The 16,394-nt window shown below is 39.7% G+C and overlaps 1 protein-coding gene across 1 annotated transcript in view; it reads right to left on the bottom strand.

Moving 5' to 3' along the window:
* The window catches only part of LOC150085739 (kinesin-like protein KIF20A), a 1,052,004-nt gene that overhangs the window by 708,590 nt on the left and 327,020 nt on the right, over positions 1-16,394 (bottom strand). Inside the window, exon 8 of the mRNA XM_090374670.1 lies at positions 14,993-15,139. Coding sequence (XP_090230796.1) covers positions 14,993-15,139 — 147 coding nt within the window. The remainder of the gene's footprint in view (positions 1-14,992; positions 15,140-16,394) is intronic.

Genomic DNA, 16,394 nt, shown 5'->3' on the forward strand with positions numbered 1-16,394 from the left:
GCCATATTCGGTCCACTGCTAACTTCACAGTTTGTAGTTCAGCTGTAAAAGATGCTACATTCTGTTGGGAGAACTTGGGTTATTGTAGTATCAGAGAAAACTGCTGTCGTGCCTACTCTTGTATCAGTTTTCGATCCATCCATATATATTTGTGTATAGTGTGGATATTTCTCTAGATAGGCAGCACGTAGTTGTTGAAAGCTGTTTCCTGGTAGGAAAAGTCTTCCCCAGTTATGGAAGTAGGTATAACAGACTGGTGATATTGTATTGCAAGGAGGTCTTGGTGCATTTTGTATGACAGCTAATTTGTTGAAATCAAGAGACCAAATTGGAAGTAGCTCCTTGATGCATATGTCTGCTGGTCTGTTTGCTGTTGGATGTATTCAATACATATTTTCCCACATTGGTGCATATAATGTTTTGTACACAGGATGATTTGGAATATTTTAGATGCATAAGATAAAATTAGTACTTGTCTACTGGTGCTCCGTAAAAAAGTCTGGATCTTTAGCATTAACATTAATAGAGGCATATGATGCAAGAAAGCCAGCTTATGCAGCATCAGCCAAAAAAAAAAAAAAAGAAACCACTCCCATTTCACCCCTCCATCCATTCCAAATACCTATCCAGCTCAGCCTTAAATTTATTTAGGCTATCAACTTTCACAACAAGGGATGGAAGTCTGTTCCACTAACCAACTACCCGCTGGCTAAAGGCAAACTTTTGCACATCTATCTTACCTCTGTCTTTCCTCAATTTGAGCAAGAGTCCCATCTGAAGAATCCCATCAGCATTGAGCTTGCTCAAACCATTCGAGGCTTTATACACCTCAATCAGATCACCTCACAGGTGTCTAGTCTCCCGACACTGCAATTTGGAAAACTTAAGCCTTTCTTTGTAAGAGCAACCCTTCATTCCATTCACTAATCTTGTTGCCCTTCTCTGTACTCATTCCAAAAGCTTTACATCCTTCTTAAAATGAGGCTGCCGAGACCTGTATACAGTATTGAAGGTGTGGCCTGACCATGAGCTACTCTTGCAGACCATCTGCACTGCTCAGAAAACTTCATATCTGTCTGCACAATTATCCCCAAGTCCTTTTCGTTCTCTACCACTGTCGATGTAGTATCACAGAGTTACTGTTTCCCCATATGTAGTACTTTACATTTTTCAATGTTAAACTTCATTTGCCACCTTTCAAGCCCATCTGCTCAACTTTTCTAGATCCTCTTGCAGCAGCGTACTGTCAGTAGTGTCCTTAACAACCCTGCCAAACTTTGTATCGTCTGCAAACTTGGACATTAAGCTTGATATACCATCATCAATATCATTTATAAATACAGAAAACAGTAATGGACCCAACACTGAACCCTGAGGGACTCCACTAATAACATTAGCCCATGATGAGCAGTGTCCATTGATTACCACTCTCTGTCTTCTCCCCCTCAACCATCCCTTCATCTTATCAAGGTTCTATACAGATGTAACAAAGAGTACCTGTCTGCTCCCCACATCATTGCAGATATGACTCTCAGGATATTCAATTTCTTTAGACAGTTTGTTCTAAGGTGTTTTATATGATCTAAAAAGGTCAGTTTGTTATCAAGGGTTAGTCCAAGAAAAGTTGTGCTGGATGTCATTGGGATTAGTTGTTCTCCTAGCTTTAGTTCTGGGTCTGGGTGTAAGTTTCTTTTCTGACAAAAGTGTATTCAACTGTCTTTTGTTTAGAGAGTTGAAAGCCATTGTTTTGGGTCCATGCTCTTACTTTATTGATTGCAGTTGGCTTTCTATTGTTCGCATATTTTGTGAGTGACAAGAAATGCTGAAATCATCAACATGAAGTGCTCCATCTACAGTACTCGGTATCTGTTTAGCTATTCAGTTGATTTTTATGGCAAACAGGGTAGTACTGAGTACTGATCCCTGTGGCACTCCTTGTATAAAGACCTGCGATAGTGTGGATAACATCCTAACTTGGAAAGTTCATTGTTGAAAAAAAATTTTGGATATATATTGGGAGATGTCCTCTCATTCCAAAGTATTCCATATCTCCATGTATTGTCGTATGCCTTTTCTATATAAAACATATCATTACTAGATATGTTTTATATGTTTTCTTATGAAAGCATTTCTTATGTTGCTTTCTGCTTTAATCATCAAGTCCAAAGTTGACCTGCTCTTTCTGTAACCACATTGAGCTGTATTTAGTAAGTTATGGGTTTATAAAAACCACATTAGTCAGACATTTACCATTTTTTCAAGGCAGCTAGTTAAGGCTATAGGGCAATAGTGATTCAGATTTGTAGGATCTTTATTTGGTTTTGGAAAGGCTAAGGCTATTGCGTGATGCCACTGATTCGGAACGGAATTTTCTAGGTATATCCTGTTATACAACAAGAGTAACGATATCAATGATTTCTCATCTAATTTTTGTTCAGCTGTAAAGTTCAGCTGAACTGAACAGTATACCCTCATGTATACTATTTCATCTGGACCCACTGCACTTTGCATCGTCTCTGAAATGGCTTTACGAAGTTCTCTGAGAATGAAAGGTTGGTTATAGGATTCTTTACTTTTACTGGAGAAATTCAGTTTATATGTTTCTGTATTTGCCTTATGTTTTTGGAAAGCTGGTTCATAAGAGCTACTGCTTGATATTTTTTCAAATGTCCTACCAAGAGCATTGGCTATGTCTTCAGGCTTTGATATATCTTTTCCATCCTATTTTATAAAAAGGAGGAGAAATTCTTTGGTATTTGTTGTTTATTTTATTTATTTTGTCCAAAACCTTCCTGCTGTCTGCTTTTCTAGTAATTGTAGATGCAAAAGGAATCCAAGATTCTTTTTCACGGACCTTAGTAATGCATCTGACATTTACCCTTGCATTTTTGAATTGTATCAGGTTAGTTGTGGTAGGGTATCTTCAGAAATTATTCCATGCCTTGATTTTCTCTCGTTTTCCTAGAGCACACTCATCGTTCCACCATGGCTTTGGATGTATGGAAAACTTTGAAGAGGTTTTTGGTATTATTAGTTTTGCAATATGAAGGAGTGTATCAGTTACATATTTCACTGCAGTGTCAATTGAAACCTGTTGGATTTTCTGCTCTTCTAATATGGCCAGCTGCTTATATCATGCCTAATATCCATTTTGGAGTTCTTTCTGGTTGATAAGGTCTTTACAGGAAAATGATCGCTACCTAGTGGATCACAGTGAAGTGCCCACTCCGGTAGAGGGTATAATGATGGAGTGCATATAGAAAGGTCGATTGCTGTGCTAGTTCCTGTGGATAGACATATATATGGGGGTGTCATCATTTAAGAGTATTAGGTTGAGCTTATCTAGTAGTTTTTCTAGAATTTGACCTCTTTTACCTATGTTGACATTTCCCCATAGAGGATGATGGCCATTCATATCTCCAATCATACATATGGATGGGGTTGTTGGACTATCAGATCTTCTAGTTCTGTATAACTTACTTGGTGGCAGGTAAATGGAGGCAACTGTTACATGAAAGTTTACTGAATATGTACTGCTATGACCTGTAGATTGGTCTGCAAAGGAACCTGTTGGGTAGGTATACTGGAATTTACTAAGATTGCTACTCCAACATGTGCTGCACTGTTGGTAATCCTATCCTTTCTGTATATATTGTAATGTTTTAGTGTTATTTTATTCTGATGTTTAAGATATGTTTCTTGCAAACATAGATTAATCAGACTGTACTGCGATAGGAGATCGTGGATATCTTCAAAACTGCTGTGGAATCCTCTACAGTTCCAATGTAAAAATGTATTCATTATAAGGTTTTTTAGTATTTTCAGCTTGTTTTCTTGAGGTTGTTGGCTTAGAGTTCTTTGTTTTTTGTCTTCTTTTTTAGGGAAGTATGGCTTTCGGCTTTCAAGTATCCATCTCTTCTTCCTCAGCAAAAATTTCTAGTATTGTTTCTTCCAACTGATTCTTTTTTTCTACTTCCATGTTGTATAGTCTTGTTGTGTATGTTCTCGTGACCTGCATTTTGCACAGACAGAACTTCTGCATATTGCTTGAAGGTATCCATACTTCTGACACTTAAAACATCGGACAGGGTTTCGAATGTATGGTCTTACTGGGCAGTTTAGGTATCCAGCTTTTACAGTTTTTGGAGTGCTGAAGGTCAGAATTATATTCCTTGTTGGGATAATTTCTCCGTCTCTTTTAATTGTTATTCTTTTGACTTGAATAACCCTTTGATCTTTAACACTTCTTTGATTTCATCTTCGGGAACATTGAGGAGGTCCCATTCAGTAATTACTCCTCTCAAGGTATTCAAGGTGGAATGAGGAGTAACTGTTATTGCAACATCTCCAAAGGTTTTTGCTTTCATTAGATGCTCAGCTTGTTTTTGGTTTATCATCTCTACTAGCAGATCCCCTGATTTTAATCTTCTGACTGTTTTAGGGTTTTTTGGATTTGAAATGGTGACAAACTTCCAATGGATTGTTCGTTCTTGGAATGAATAATTAGGAACAGCAGTGCATCTAGAGAGAGTGTCCCTGTCTTTTGTCACTTAGCTTTACCTGAATCCATTTCGTCTAGTTTTCTGCTAGTTTGAGTGGCAGAAACGTGGACTGTGCTTGCCATGTTTGCTCCTTTTTACCCTCGGCTGGAGGACCTTTCCACAAGTATTCCGGCCATGCAATGGGGTAGCAGAGGCAGTGCTGCTAGGAGGCCAAGCAGTTAAAGTGTTAGTTAGTTAGTACTACTAAAAATATATGAAAAAGGAAAAGAAAGGTGAATTGCCTTTCTGCGTTCTGATTTGTACTTTTCAAGTATGGAACTGTTTTTAAATGAAACTGCTGAGACAAAGACAGGAACTTAAAAATAACGTTATTCACTTATCAAGAACACTCTATAAGTCACAGTAATGTCGCTTGTCTTCAAAAAAAGGCTTGGCACCCAGGGCCTAGCACTGGTGTACATGCACCTATTCTTACTCTTAGTTATTCTAACACACCCTATGTATTTACTTGTTTGACCCCCAGCAGTTCCTGAAATCCCCAGCAACTGGCTTTCTGGGCTGCAGCTCATTCCAATAGAAGTAGTGTAAGAATCATTTCCACATCTGCCTGAGGCTACTGTTAATGTATTAGTATGTGAATCCTACTAAGATATCAATTTTTCCGACTCACCTAACATTACCTCGATAGCATCAGCAAATATTATATTGTGTTGCAAAGAGATATCCATATAGGAAGAGGTACCAGTTTTGTCAGCTGCAAAGTTTAGAAACTAGAATTCCACATAAGGATCTGATTGCAGTGTTTAAGGTCTTATCTATTTTTTTTTTTTTTTTTTAACTGTCGTGTTAATGCAAATAAGTGCACACAGATTCTAATTAAGAAAAGATAATGGTAGCTGGACATAAGAAAATTTTCCCTTAGCCAAATTGAAAGTTTGGTAGTAAAGGGTAACCAGATATTGGAAAAAGATACCACATGGCTGTGTGGATTCAGAGAACTAACAGAAGAGACTGCTTCTACAGGGATGGGATACACTTAAATAGAAAGGGTGCAAGAATATTTGTTGATGCTATCAAGGTAGTGTTAGGTGGGTCAGAAAACTGCTAGCTGAGGTGGGGATACAAAGTATAATAGATTAACAGTAACCACTGTCAGAGGTGAAAGTGATTCTTGCACTGCTTCTATTCGAGTGAGCAGCAGCAAGTTGCAGGATATTTCAGAGCTTGCTGGGAGTCATTGTGGTACAAGTAAACACATGGGTTGTATTAGGGTAGCTAAGAATAGGAACAGGTGCATGTATACTTGTATGTAGACTAATGCTAGAAGTTTGGTAAATAAATCTGATGTATTTCTCAGAATATCAAAGGCAGATATTGTTGGGATATCAGAGACGTGGTGTCACACAGATATATAAGGAATACAGAACTGGAATTTGGGATGTAAAATGTGTACAGAAAGGATAGACAGAACAGGAAGGGAGGAGGGGTTATACTATTAGTTAAGAAACACATAAAATCCAAGGGAGTGAAGCCAGTGGACATCGCAAGACAGTGCAGTGTTGAGTCAGTTCGCAGTGACACAAGCATTCGGATATCAAAATTGAGAGTAGGAGTGTATTATAGGCCTAATGACTCTGATGAGTATAATAAGGAATTGTACAGGGAAATAGAGTGGGCTAGTAAATCAAAGAGTCTTATAATGGGGGATTTTGATTTCCCAGATACTGACTGGAATTAGTGGGTTGGTCACTCGCACACTAGCAAGGCTTTTGTGGATTTATTGGATGATTGTTTTCTATATCAGCATGTTTGGAGGCAACTAGAGGGAGTAATACACTTGATTTGATTATAGGTAGTGATTCTTCATGCATTAAGAATCTGCAGATAAAGGAACCACTAGGTGGCAGTGATCGCAGTGTGCTCAAGTGAGATTTACTCAAAGAGGTAACTACCATCAGGGGTAAAGGGAAGGGTTTTTGCTTTTGTAAAGGTGACTACGGTGGCCTGAGACAGTATTTAAATTCTATACAGTGGGACCAACTGATGATGTTACCAAGAGCAAATTCAAAATGGGAAGCATTCAAAAAAATTTATCTTGGAAGCTCTTGGCTTTACATACAACTAAGAGATATTGTTCAACGTTTGGGCCTAAATGGATGTCAGATGAACTAATGAGACATGTAGCGTGGAAGAAAAATGCATGGGATGCATATAAATTACTAGGTGACATGGAGGCCTATGATAGATGTGGGCTGGTCTGCAACCGGGCCACAAAGGAGATTGGGCGGGCAAGGTCAGATTGTGGGAGGTCTTTGGTGGAGGATGCTGGGAAGGGCAGCGGGGAGTTCTTTGCCTGTGTGGGCTCTGGAGGGGGGGGGGGGATCAGTCTGATTAGTCCACTGGATATTGATGGTTCAACTGTTGATAATCCTGCTCAGGTGGCTAACAAAATAAATGAGTATTTTTCATCTACATTCACCCATAAGGAGTTATTCAGGGAGGGGAATGCCACAGGTGAGTTGAATTCTGGCAGTGAGCTGGATGATTTTGTAATAACTGAGAGGAAAGTGGAGGAGAAATTGTTGAAGATGTTGAAGATAAACATAAAAAAGGCATCCGGAGTGGACAGGATCAATGCAGTTGTATTAAAGGAGGCAGCAAAGGAAGTAATCAAACCCTTAGCCATAATTAAGAGCTTCATTGGACTCAGGGGAGGTACCCATGGACTGGAGATGTGCAAATGTGACCCCAATTCACAAAGGAGGATCCAAAGGGCAACACAAGTAATTATAGACCTGTTAGTTTAACTTCTATTCCAGAAAAATGAATAGAGGCACTGGTTAAAGAAGCACTGCAGGATCATCTAGGCAAAACTTCAGTTATAGCTCGGACACAGCACGGTTTTGTTAAAGGAAAGTCTTGCCTGACCAATTTGATTGGATACTATGATGTGGTCACAAAGGAACTGGATGCTGCGAATAACTTTGATATCATATATTTGGATCTTAGAAAGGCTTTGATACTGTTGCACATGAAAACCTGCTGCACAAATTGGAGCAGTGTGGCATTGGAAGCAAACTGCTAGTATGGATAAAGGGATGTAATATTCTCCCACTTCCTGTAATATTAATAATATTACAGGAAGTGGGAGAAGACAGAGAGTGGTAATCAATGGACACTGCTCATCGTGGACTAATGTTATTAGTGGAGTCCCTCAGGGTGCAGTATTGAGTCCATTGTTCTTTTCTGTATTTATAAATGATATTGATGATCGTATATGAAGCTTGATGTCCAAGTTTGCAGATGATAAGAAGGTTGGCAGGGTTGTTAAGGGCACTAGTGACAGTGCCCTCACGCTGCTCCAACAGGATCTAGAAAAGTTGAGCAGATGGGCTGAGAGGTGGCAAATGAAGTTTAACACTGACAAATGTAAAGTACTATATATGGGAAGCAGCAACCCCAGAGTGACGTATCAATTCTGCGGTACAACACTTACTGTGGTAGAGAATGAAAAGGACCTGGGAGTAATTGTACAGGCAGATATGAAGTTTTCTGAGCAGTGCAGACGGTCTGCAAGAGTAGCTCATGGTGTCTTGTCAAAGATATACAGGAATTTTTCTAGCAGAGATAAGGAGGTGATTATCCCCTTGTATAAGGCAATGGTCAGACCACACCGTGATTACTGTATACAGGTCTGGCGGCCTCATTTTAAGAAGGATGTAGAGCTGTTGGAACGAGTACAGAGAAGGACAAGATTAGAGAATGGAACAAAGAGTTGCTCTTATGAAGAAAGGCTTATGTTTTGCAAATTACAGTGTCTGGAGACTAGGCACTTGCAAGGTGATCTCATTGAGGTGTATAAAGGCTTGAATGGTTTGAGCATGCTCAATGCTAATGGGATACTACCTCTTGCTCAGAATAATCACCTGAGAGGACAAATTCAAACTGAGGAAAGACGGTTGTTGGATAGATGTGCGGAAGTTTGCCTTTAGCCAGCGGGTGGTTGATTGCTGGAACCAACTTCCATCTAACGTTGTAGAAGTTGATAGCTTAATAGATTCAAGGCAGAACTTGACAAACATTTGGATCGAGTGGATGGGTGAAATAAGGGTTTTTTTTTTTTTTTTGTTTTGTTGGCTGATGCTATATAAGCTTGCTTTCTTGCATCATGTGCCTTTGCTAATGCTATTTTTGCACCCCTTCTATTTAAGTGTATCCCATCCCTGTAGAAGCAATCTCTTCTGTTAACAAGCACAGACCACGCTGAGAAAAATTCTACCCCATGAGCCTTGCAGGCTTATGGGGTTGAATTTATTGACAAGGCTCTCATCATATACTCCCTCCTATCGAGTCTGGTCAGGATTGCAGACACTTTGAAATTTAACCCTAACTCACGACTTTTTCAGCATTGACCTGTACTTGCTTAGTAAATCAGATCTCCTACACTTAATGTCATTAGTGCAAATGTGTATAACGATATCACCTTTTGTGCCCTTAAAAGATTATATCCGCTCTACAACGTCATCAACTTTTGCCCCTGTCAGACATATTTTGGTCCTATTCCACCTATCAAAGGTGGAATGGAGAAATTTTGGAGTCTTGGAGAAACTATTCTTAATGTTTGTCACATTTAGTTTCTATTAAAATATCTCCAAATGTTAGCGTTAGTAGAGGCATTTGATGCAAAAAAGCAAGCTTATGCAGCATCAGCCAAAAAAAAAAAAAAAAAAAAACCCACTTCCACTTCACCCCTCTGTTCATTCGAAATACCTGTCGAGCTGAGCCTTAAACTTATTTAGGCTATCAACTTCCACGACACCACCATCTGTTCCACCAACCAACCACCCGCTGGCTAAAGGCAAATTTCCGCACTTCTATCCTACATCTGTCTTTCCTCGATTTGAATTTATGCCCTCTCAGGTGATTTTTCTGAGCTAGAGGAAGAATCCCATCAGCACTGAGCATGCTCAAACCATTCAAGGCTTTATCAGGAAGTGTAGTATAAGTCCTGATATGTCTTCCATTCTGGGCCTTGATGCTGCAGTTTTTGCATTAGTATCACCATCATTGAATTCTATTAGAGACTGCAGTGGGTTTTCCAATTAGAAAAGTTTAGAATATAATGATTAATGGATGTTTTTCTTTGTTTCAGTGCACTACCCACCATGGACATCAACTACCTGGCAAACAATAAATGCACATGGGAATTAGATGCCAGGGCTGCCCAAGCATTACACCTGCACATCCACCAGCCCAAATCCTGTCCCTTGGACCACGATAGTAAGGACTTCGTTTCAGAATTCTCAAGACCAAACTCCTTGTCAAAGCAAGGATCAAAATTGTATGTTGACCCCTGAACTATCAAGCTCCTTCTCTCTGAGTTTCCACAGGTCACAGCACACATGCCAAATTCCTTTGGAATTAGCCTTGGGTCTAGACTGTGGACAAATGGATCCCAGTAATATTAATCTATGACCACCAGCAGCAGCATCAGTGGGAGATTCCCTCACAGCATACAGGTGCCCACATCAAAGAGGAATAGTTGTGGGTATTATACCCACTGAGTGAGTCATTGGATTGTCAATAACACATCTTTCTTCTCTTAATTCTAAAGGCAAGTAGAACCCTTCGGGTACTTTCTGGCTAGATCCCCCTTGATCTATTTTTAGTCTATCGAGGCTTTTGTTTCAGCATTAAGAAAATGATTTTTTAAAATTTGATGGCTTTGAAATTGACACCTCTTTCCATACAATAGTTGAAAAACATCACTGCTATCAGATTCTCCTTCAAAAATGACCATCACATTGGTATCTCTCTCTGAAATGTCTTACAACCAAACCTTTTCTCCCAGATGTTATAATGAAAGCTTTTGATACTGTTGCACATAGAAGACTACCATACAACTTGGAGCAGTATAGCATTAAGGGCAAGTTGCTGCTATGGATAAAGGAATGGGTGAGTGGGAGAAGACAGAGAATAGTAATCAATGAACACTGCTCTTCATGGACTAATATCATTAGTGGAGTCCCCCAGGGTTCAGTGTTCAGTCCATGGTTGTTTTGTATATTTATCAGTGATAAATAATGAAAGTATATCAGGCTTAATGTCAAAGATACAAAGTTTGGCAGGGTTGCCAATAACAATAACAGTATGCTACTGCAACAGAATCTAGAAAAGTTGGGCAGATTGGTTGAGAGATGGCAACTGAATTTTAACAGTGACAAATGTGAAGTACTGCATATGGGTAGCAGTAACCCCAGAGTAATGTACCAACTGTGAGGTACTACACTCGGAGTAGTGGAGAATTAAAAAGAAATGGGAGTAATTGTGCACTCAGATATGAAGAGTTTTCTGAGCAATGCAGACAGGCTACCAGAATATGTCATGGGGTCTTGTCAATGATATACAGGAATTTATCCCAGCTAGCAGGGATAAGGAGGTGATTATCCCCTTGTACAAGGCAATCCTGCTCAGGTCAGGCCACAGTTTGAGTACTCCATACAAGTGTGGAGGCCTCATTTTAGGGAGGATGTAGAGCTGCTGGAACAAGTACAGAGAAGGAAAACGAGATTGTAACTTCTGGACACTAGGTACCTGGGAGGTCATCTGATTGAGGTGTATAAACTTTTAATGGTTTTGAGCAAGCTCACTGTTGGTGGGATTCTTTCTTTTGCTCAGATTACACACTTGAGGGGACATAAATTCAAACTGAGGAAACACAGTAGCAGAATATATTGTATGGAAATTTGCCCTTGGCCAGTGGGCGGTTTGATTGCTGGGCAAACTTCCATCTGTCGTTCTGGAAGTTGATAGAGTAAATAAATTCAAGGAAGAACTGGACAAAATGGATAGTTGAAATGGGAAGTGTTTTTTTTCCCCCTGTATATATTGTTTTCTTGCATCATATGCCTCTAATAATGCTAATGTTAACTCCTCAATGAAGCTTCACATCTTACCTTATTTTCCACGCCTTGCACTAGCATGTAAATATAGTATGGCAGTCATATATCTTAAGGTTCTGGAATGAGGGGTTTCCCCTTCTCACACTACTGGGTGCGGGTGGAAAATTGGCTGATAACCAAATTCTATTGCCAGTGAAGATAATAGAGCCTAATCTCTAAGCCAACCTTTTGAGTTCTTGGATTATTCCCCTAAGTTCACTCAGATCAGAGTGGACTTAGAGTGAACCTAACCTAATACCAATCTCACATAATCAAGTTCACTCAGAAATTTCTTCCAATGCAAATGCTCTCAGCTACCCACCTTTGGACTTTTGGTATTTGGTATGTTGAGGGTCTAGCGGCTCCTGGGATTTCTCCCATCTCCGCGGTGTTCTCTGTATCGAGTGATAGCACTCTGTCAAGCCAGAGATTTAAAGTGAGTGGATCGTGTATAGTGTAGTCTGTTGTGCCCATTGTTCATCTGACTTATTGGCCATCGGGCACCTGATGGGACCCGACGTTGCCCATACCGCACCGCGTGGAGGCTAGCCAGGTGTTACCAAGTAAGGAATCAGTACTCTGGCAGGTCCTGCCACCTACTTTCCTCAGATTTCAGTGGCTAGGACCTTAAAAAAAAAATTGCTTTAATCGCTGTTGGTGCTTTTGTTTGGTCATGGAGATTTGCCTTAAGGGCGAGAAGGGATCGTACGCTGGATGAGTTTTATTTTTGGCCGAAAAGGGCCGGGCAAGCAATTTGACATGTGGGGCTGTGCACTGTGAGACAGATTTGGGTGGGGAGAAGGAAGGCTGGAGGGCAGATAAGGAAGAAAGGGACCGATAGAAAAGGTGGCCCCCAAACGTTCAGTGGGCGTGCCTGCCACACCAGAGGGAAAGTGGGTTTTGCAGGGAGGAGGGGATAAGGGTGTCCCCCGCCGGGAAAAGGAGATAAAGCAGGCCCAGAAAGGTGTCGGACCTGGGTCACCATTTGGCCAGTTGGCAGCAAGGCTGCAATCTAAGTCGTTCACTTTGACTCTCCAGGTGTAGACTTAATCTCGGCAGAGGCCAGGATGTGTCACCTGCTCGTGACAGGCCAGCTACATCTAGGTCCCAGTGTTTAGTCGCATCCAGTTAGGACTCAGTTGTCTTTCAGTTGTGTAGGTTGTCCCCACCACTTGTGTTCAAGTCCTGTAGTCATTCAGCTGGTCGTCAATGGCCAGTTGTGTTCTTTGTGTCCATCGGTGGTCCAAAGTCTGAAGTTTGTTTCAGGGTGGTGGAAGCGCTCTTTGCCTCGCGAAGAGATTTTGAGCGAAAAGCGTGAAAGCATTATAGTTTTCTTCTTACTGCGGCACTATGTCCTCCTGATTTCTAAGGATGGAGCGTAGTTTGGTAAACAGCAGGCCACGGAGGTCTTCATATATATTACATTCATAGATCAGGTGCTCCCAAGTTTCTTCTTGTCCGTATCTACAATGTGCTATGTCCGAGATTCCAAAATCGTGTAGCTTCTTCCTGAAGGAGCCATGCCCTGTCAGCAGGTAAGTGGTATGAAGTCCAGGAGAGTACCAGGTCGGGGAAATAGGGTAAACACATCCAATGTCTGGTATGAAGCTTCTATTATGCGGCCTTTAGTGGAATCACTGATTATGCCATACTGTTCTCATGTGGTCTGTAAGACGTCTTTTTCCTGTGGTCTAGTCAGAGTTGGGTCCGTAGTGTATCTCAAATGTGTGATTACCCTTCCTTTGGCTCGTTGGTGCAGCAGCCCACGGCCGACAATCTCCAAGTCCAGAGGGAGACAACTGGGTGCTCACCGTGCAGCATGCTCTGGTTGGTGTGAGGAGAATTATTCGATGGATGGTTTCCAGTTTCCTTCTGTTAACAGCAGTGCTTGCCTTGGCATATCAAGCTCCCGCTGCATAAGCCAGTGCAGGGATGAAGAATGCCTTGTAGAGGATGGCGAGCACCCTCTTCTTCAGACCCCAGTTTCTGCGTGTAAGACTTCTTCAGACCCCAGTTCAGACCCCAGCTTCTTCAGACCCCAGTTTCTAGCGAATAGGCTGGAATATTTCCTGAATTTTACTCTGAGGTAACTAAGATGCGGTGTGAAGTTGAGGTGTCTATCGAGGATAACGCCAAGATACTTGACTTCTGTTTGGAGTTTAATGGTTGTTCCATTTATCTTGATTGGGGGAAGCCTCCTGGGATCAAGGGAGCTCTTGAGGAGTATTGAATGTGTTTGATATCCCAATGTTTTTAAGGAATAAGAATCACCATTGCAGGTTTTTACATCCAAGCCATGCCCAAAACAGTCAATATCAGTGGATATCATGGTGTTAGAATCCTTCTTCACAGACTTTGAATAAAAAGGATAATTAGTGAAAGAATTATCCTTTTTATTTTTAACATTCCTTCTATGTTTAATTTTTTGTATTGATTATATTTTTGTTTTATTTTTTTTTCCTTCACATTAATCCCACTTTTGTAATCTTATATTGTTAAATCCTCGTGGCCAGGAGTTTAACAATATAACAACAGGATCCCATATCATTTCACTACTGGTCAAATAAAGTTCATTCATTTATTTAACTTCATCATATTTTGCAGTCATACAGGTTTGAACCATGCCCAAACACATGCAGAAATATACTATTGGCTACCAATACCTGTAATGGACATATAGCAACTGTGAAGCAATAAAAATTTTAAAATAGTAAAGCACAATTTTCTAAAATATTTAAATATCAAATATTAAAGTTTTAGAAGCCATTGAAGCATCTTTGGAGAGACTAGCTATATATCCAATAAAATGAAACGTCACATATTCAACAGTAAAACTACATGCTAAAAAGCAAGGGAATTCAGTGATAGAAACAGATATCGACAAATACAAAAAAAAACTGAAGGATAAAAATAATTTAATAGAACAGTAAAACCTAAAATGCTACAAAAAATGCCAAAATATCATTGGATAATCATCATTATTATTATATAATGATATTTTACATTTTAGCACTCAGCTTAATGAAAGTATAGTTACAATGTGACAGTAGGCAGAAGAATCTTCTGATTTGTTATTTTTATAGCCATATTGGGATTTACAATTTTTCTATGTTATTTTTATGCTTCAATTTTTTTCCCACTTGTTTATTTCTGCCATATCTTTTGTTAATTGGGATTCCCACAGATTTAAACACATAGTTTTACCACTGAACATTGCGATATTTCACTTTCTCGGATTTATAGCTAATCTCTATATGTGTTCTAAAATTTTTCCTTTTAGGTTTTACATTTCTGTATTTTACATAGAAATATTTATATACTTTCTATATTAAATTATTTTTATTCTTTCATGCTTACTAAATTCCTATTTTGTATTATCTCCCCCATTACAATTATTAATATTATTGTTTTTTCCTTATTACACATTTATATTCTAGCAACATTTGCTTCTGCTGCTTTGCAGAAGTGTATATTGCTAATATTCCATACTTTTCCCCATCCTACTATTCATATATTTCTTAATTTGTCTTAGTTGTGAAAATTTCTTACTTGTTTTGCTGGTTATGACGAAGAATTTCAATACATCTTCCTAAAGCAAGAAGGGAAGTATTAATATTGCAAGCTTCTTTCAGCCTTTCTCCAGTATTATGGGCCTTTGTACTACGTTCTGCTCCAGCTAAGTCACACAAAGATAACCTATAACACAGAAAGATAATTTTTAAACAAATATCACTTTTTTTTTTTTAAAAAAAGTTAGTGAGTACAATCTTCCAAAATTAAAGGTTGGAAAAATGACTTTGTTCTAAACACCAAAGGTACTGAGAGTGAAGTAGTTTGAAAGTAAGGATTCCAAAAATTTATTAGTAAAAGAAAACAGATTGATGGAAAGAGGGAGTCAGAAGGATTGATTAGGCATGATTTGGGTTTCGTAGGTAAATTAGCAACTAAGTCTATAATGCACCAAGGTCAGAAAGTGTGGAAAGCCAAGTTATAAGGAGCATTATGCCTTCTGCTACTAAGTGCTTGCACCTAAATTAGGTTCAAAACACTCCTCCAATCTAAAAACAAGTAGTGCAGCTCTAGCAATAAGTACAGAACTAGTCAGCTTTGTAATTAAAAAAACCTTCAATTATTTGTTTCCTTCTGTGTTGTATACACAGTAATCTGTGTAGGTGAGGTGAGGTGAGAAAAAATTTTTCCAAAAATGCAGAAGTTCGATAATAATAAGTTAAGAAATGCATTCTATTGACAACTGTATCTCCTCAACTTTACCAAACCATTTTCCCTTCTATCTCCTTCTGGGATTATTCTCCTCAACTTTACCCTGAGTCACATGCATCTAATTCATCACTTTCCAGAGTTGCAAAAGTGAGGGATTAATGAGGAACTACTAATCCAATTGCTCTTTCACCTTCTGATCATTTCAGTCAAAAATCACTTCTCATCCACCCATCTCAAAACCTCTTTTCTCAATTTATCGAGCAATCTTAAAAAATCTTTTCCATCCTCCTGCATACTCACATCTCAAAGCTTTCCAACCTTCTAATATTCTCAGTGTCCTTGTCTCTGCTCCATATAGTACCACACCCCATAACAGACCTTATACTGACCTAACCATGGTTCACCGGCGACAGCATCTACAATGAGCAAGCGAGCATCGAAACTGGACCTTGAGTGATTAGAAGAAGATCGTCTGGTCCGATGAATCACATTTCCTGTTGCACCATGTGGACGGCCGGGTACGTATGCATCATTTACCTGGGGAAGTGATGGCAGCTGGATGCACCGTGGGACGAAAACAAGCCGGTGGCTGCAGTGTCATGCTTTGGGCGATGTTCTGCTGGGACACCCTGGGTCCAGTCATCCATGTGCCAGGCACTCTGACATCTATCACCTACCTAAACATCATTGCTGACCAGGTACACCCTTTCATGGCAACGGTCTTACCCTC

Source organism: Mastigoproctus giganteus, chromosome 5, assembly GCF_048544385.1.
Source record: "Mastigoproctus giganteus isolate SK-2022 chromosome 5, ASM4854438v1, whole genome shotgun sequence".
Lineage (NCBI taxonomy): Eukaryota > Metazoa > Arthropoda > Arachnida > Uropygi > Thelyphonidae > Mastigoproctus > Mastigoproctus giganteus.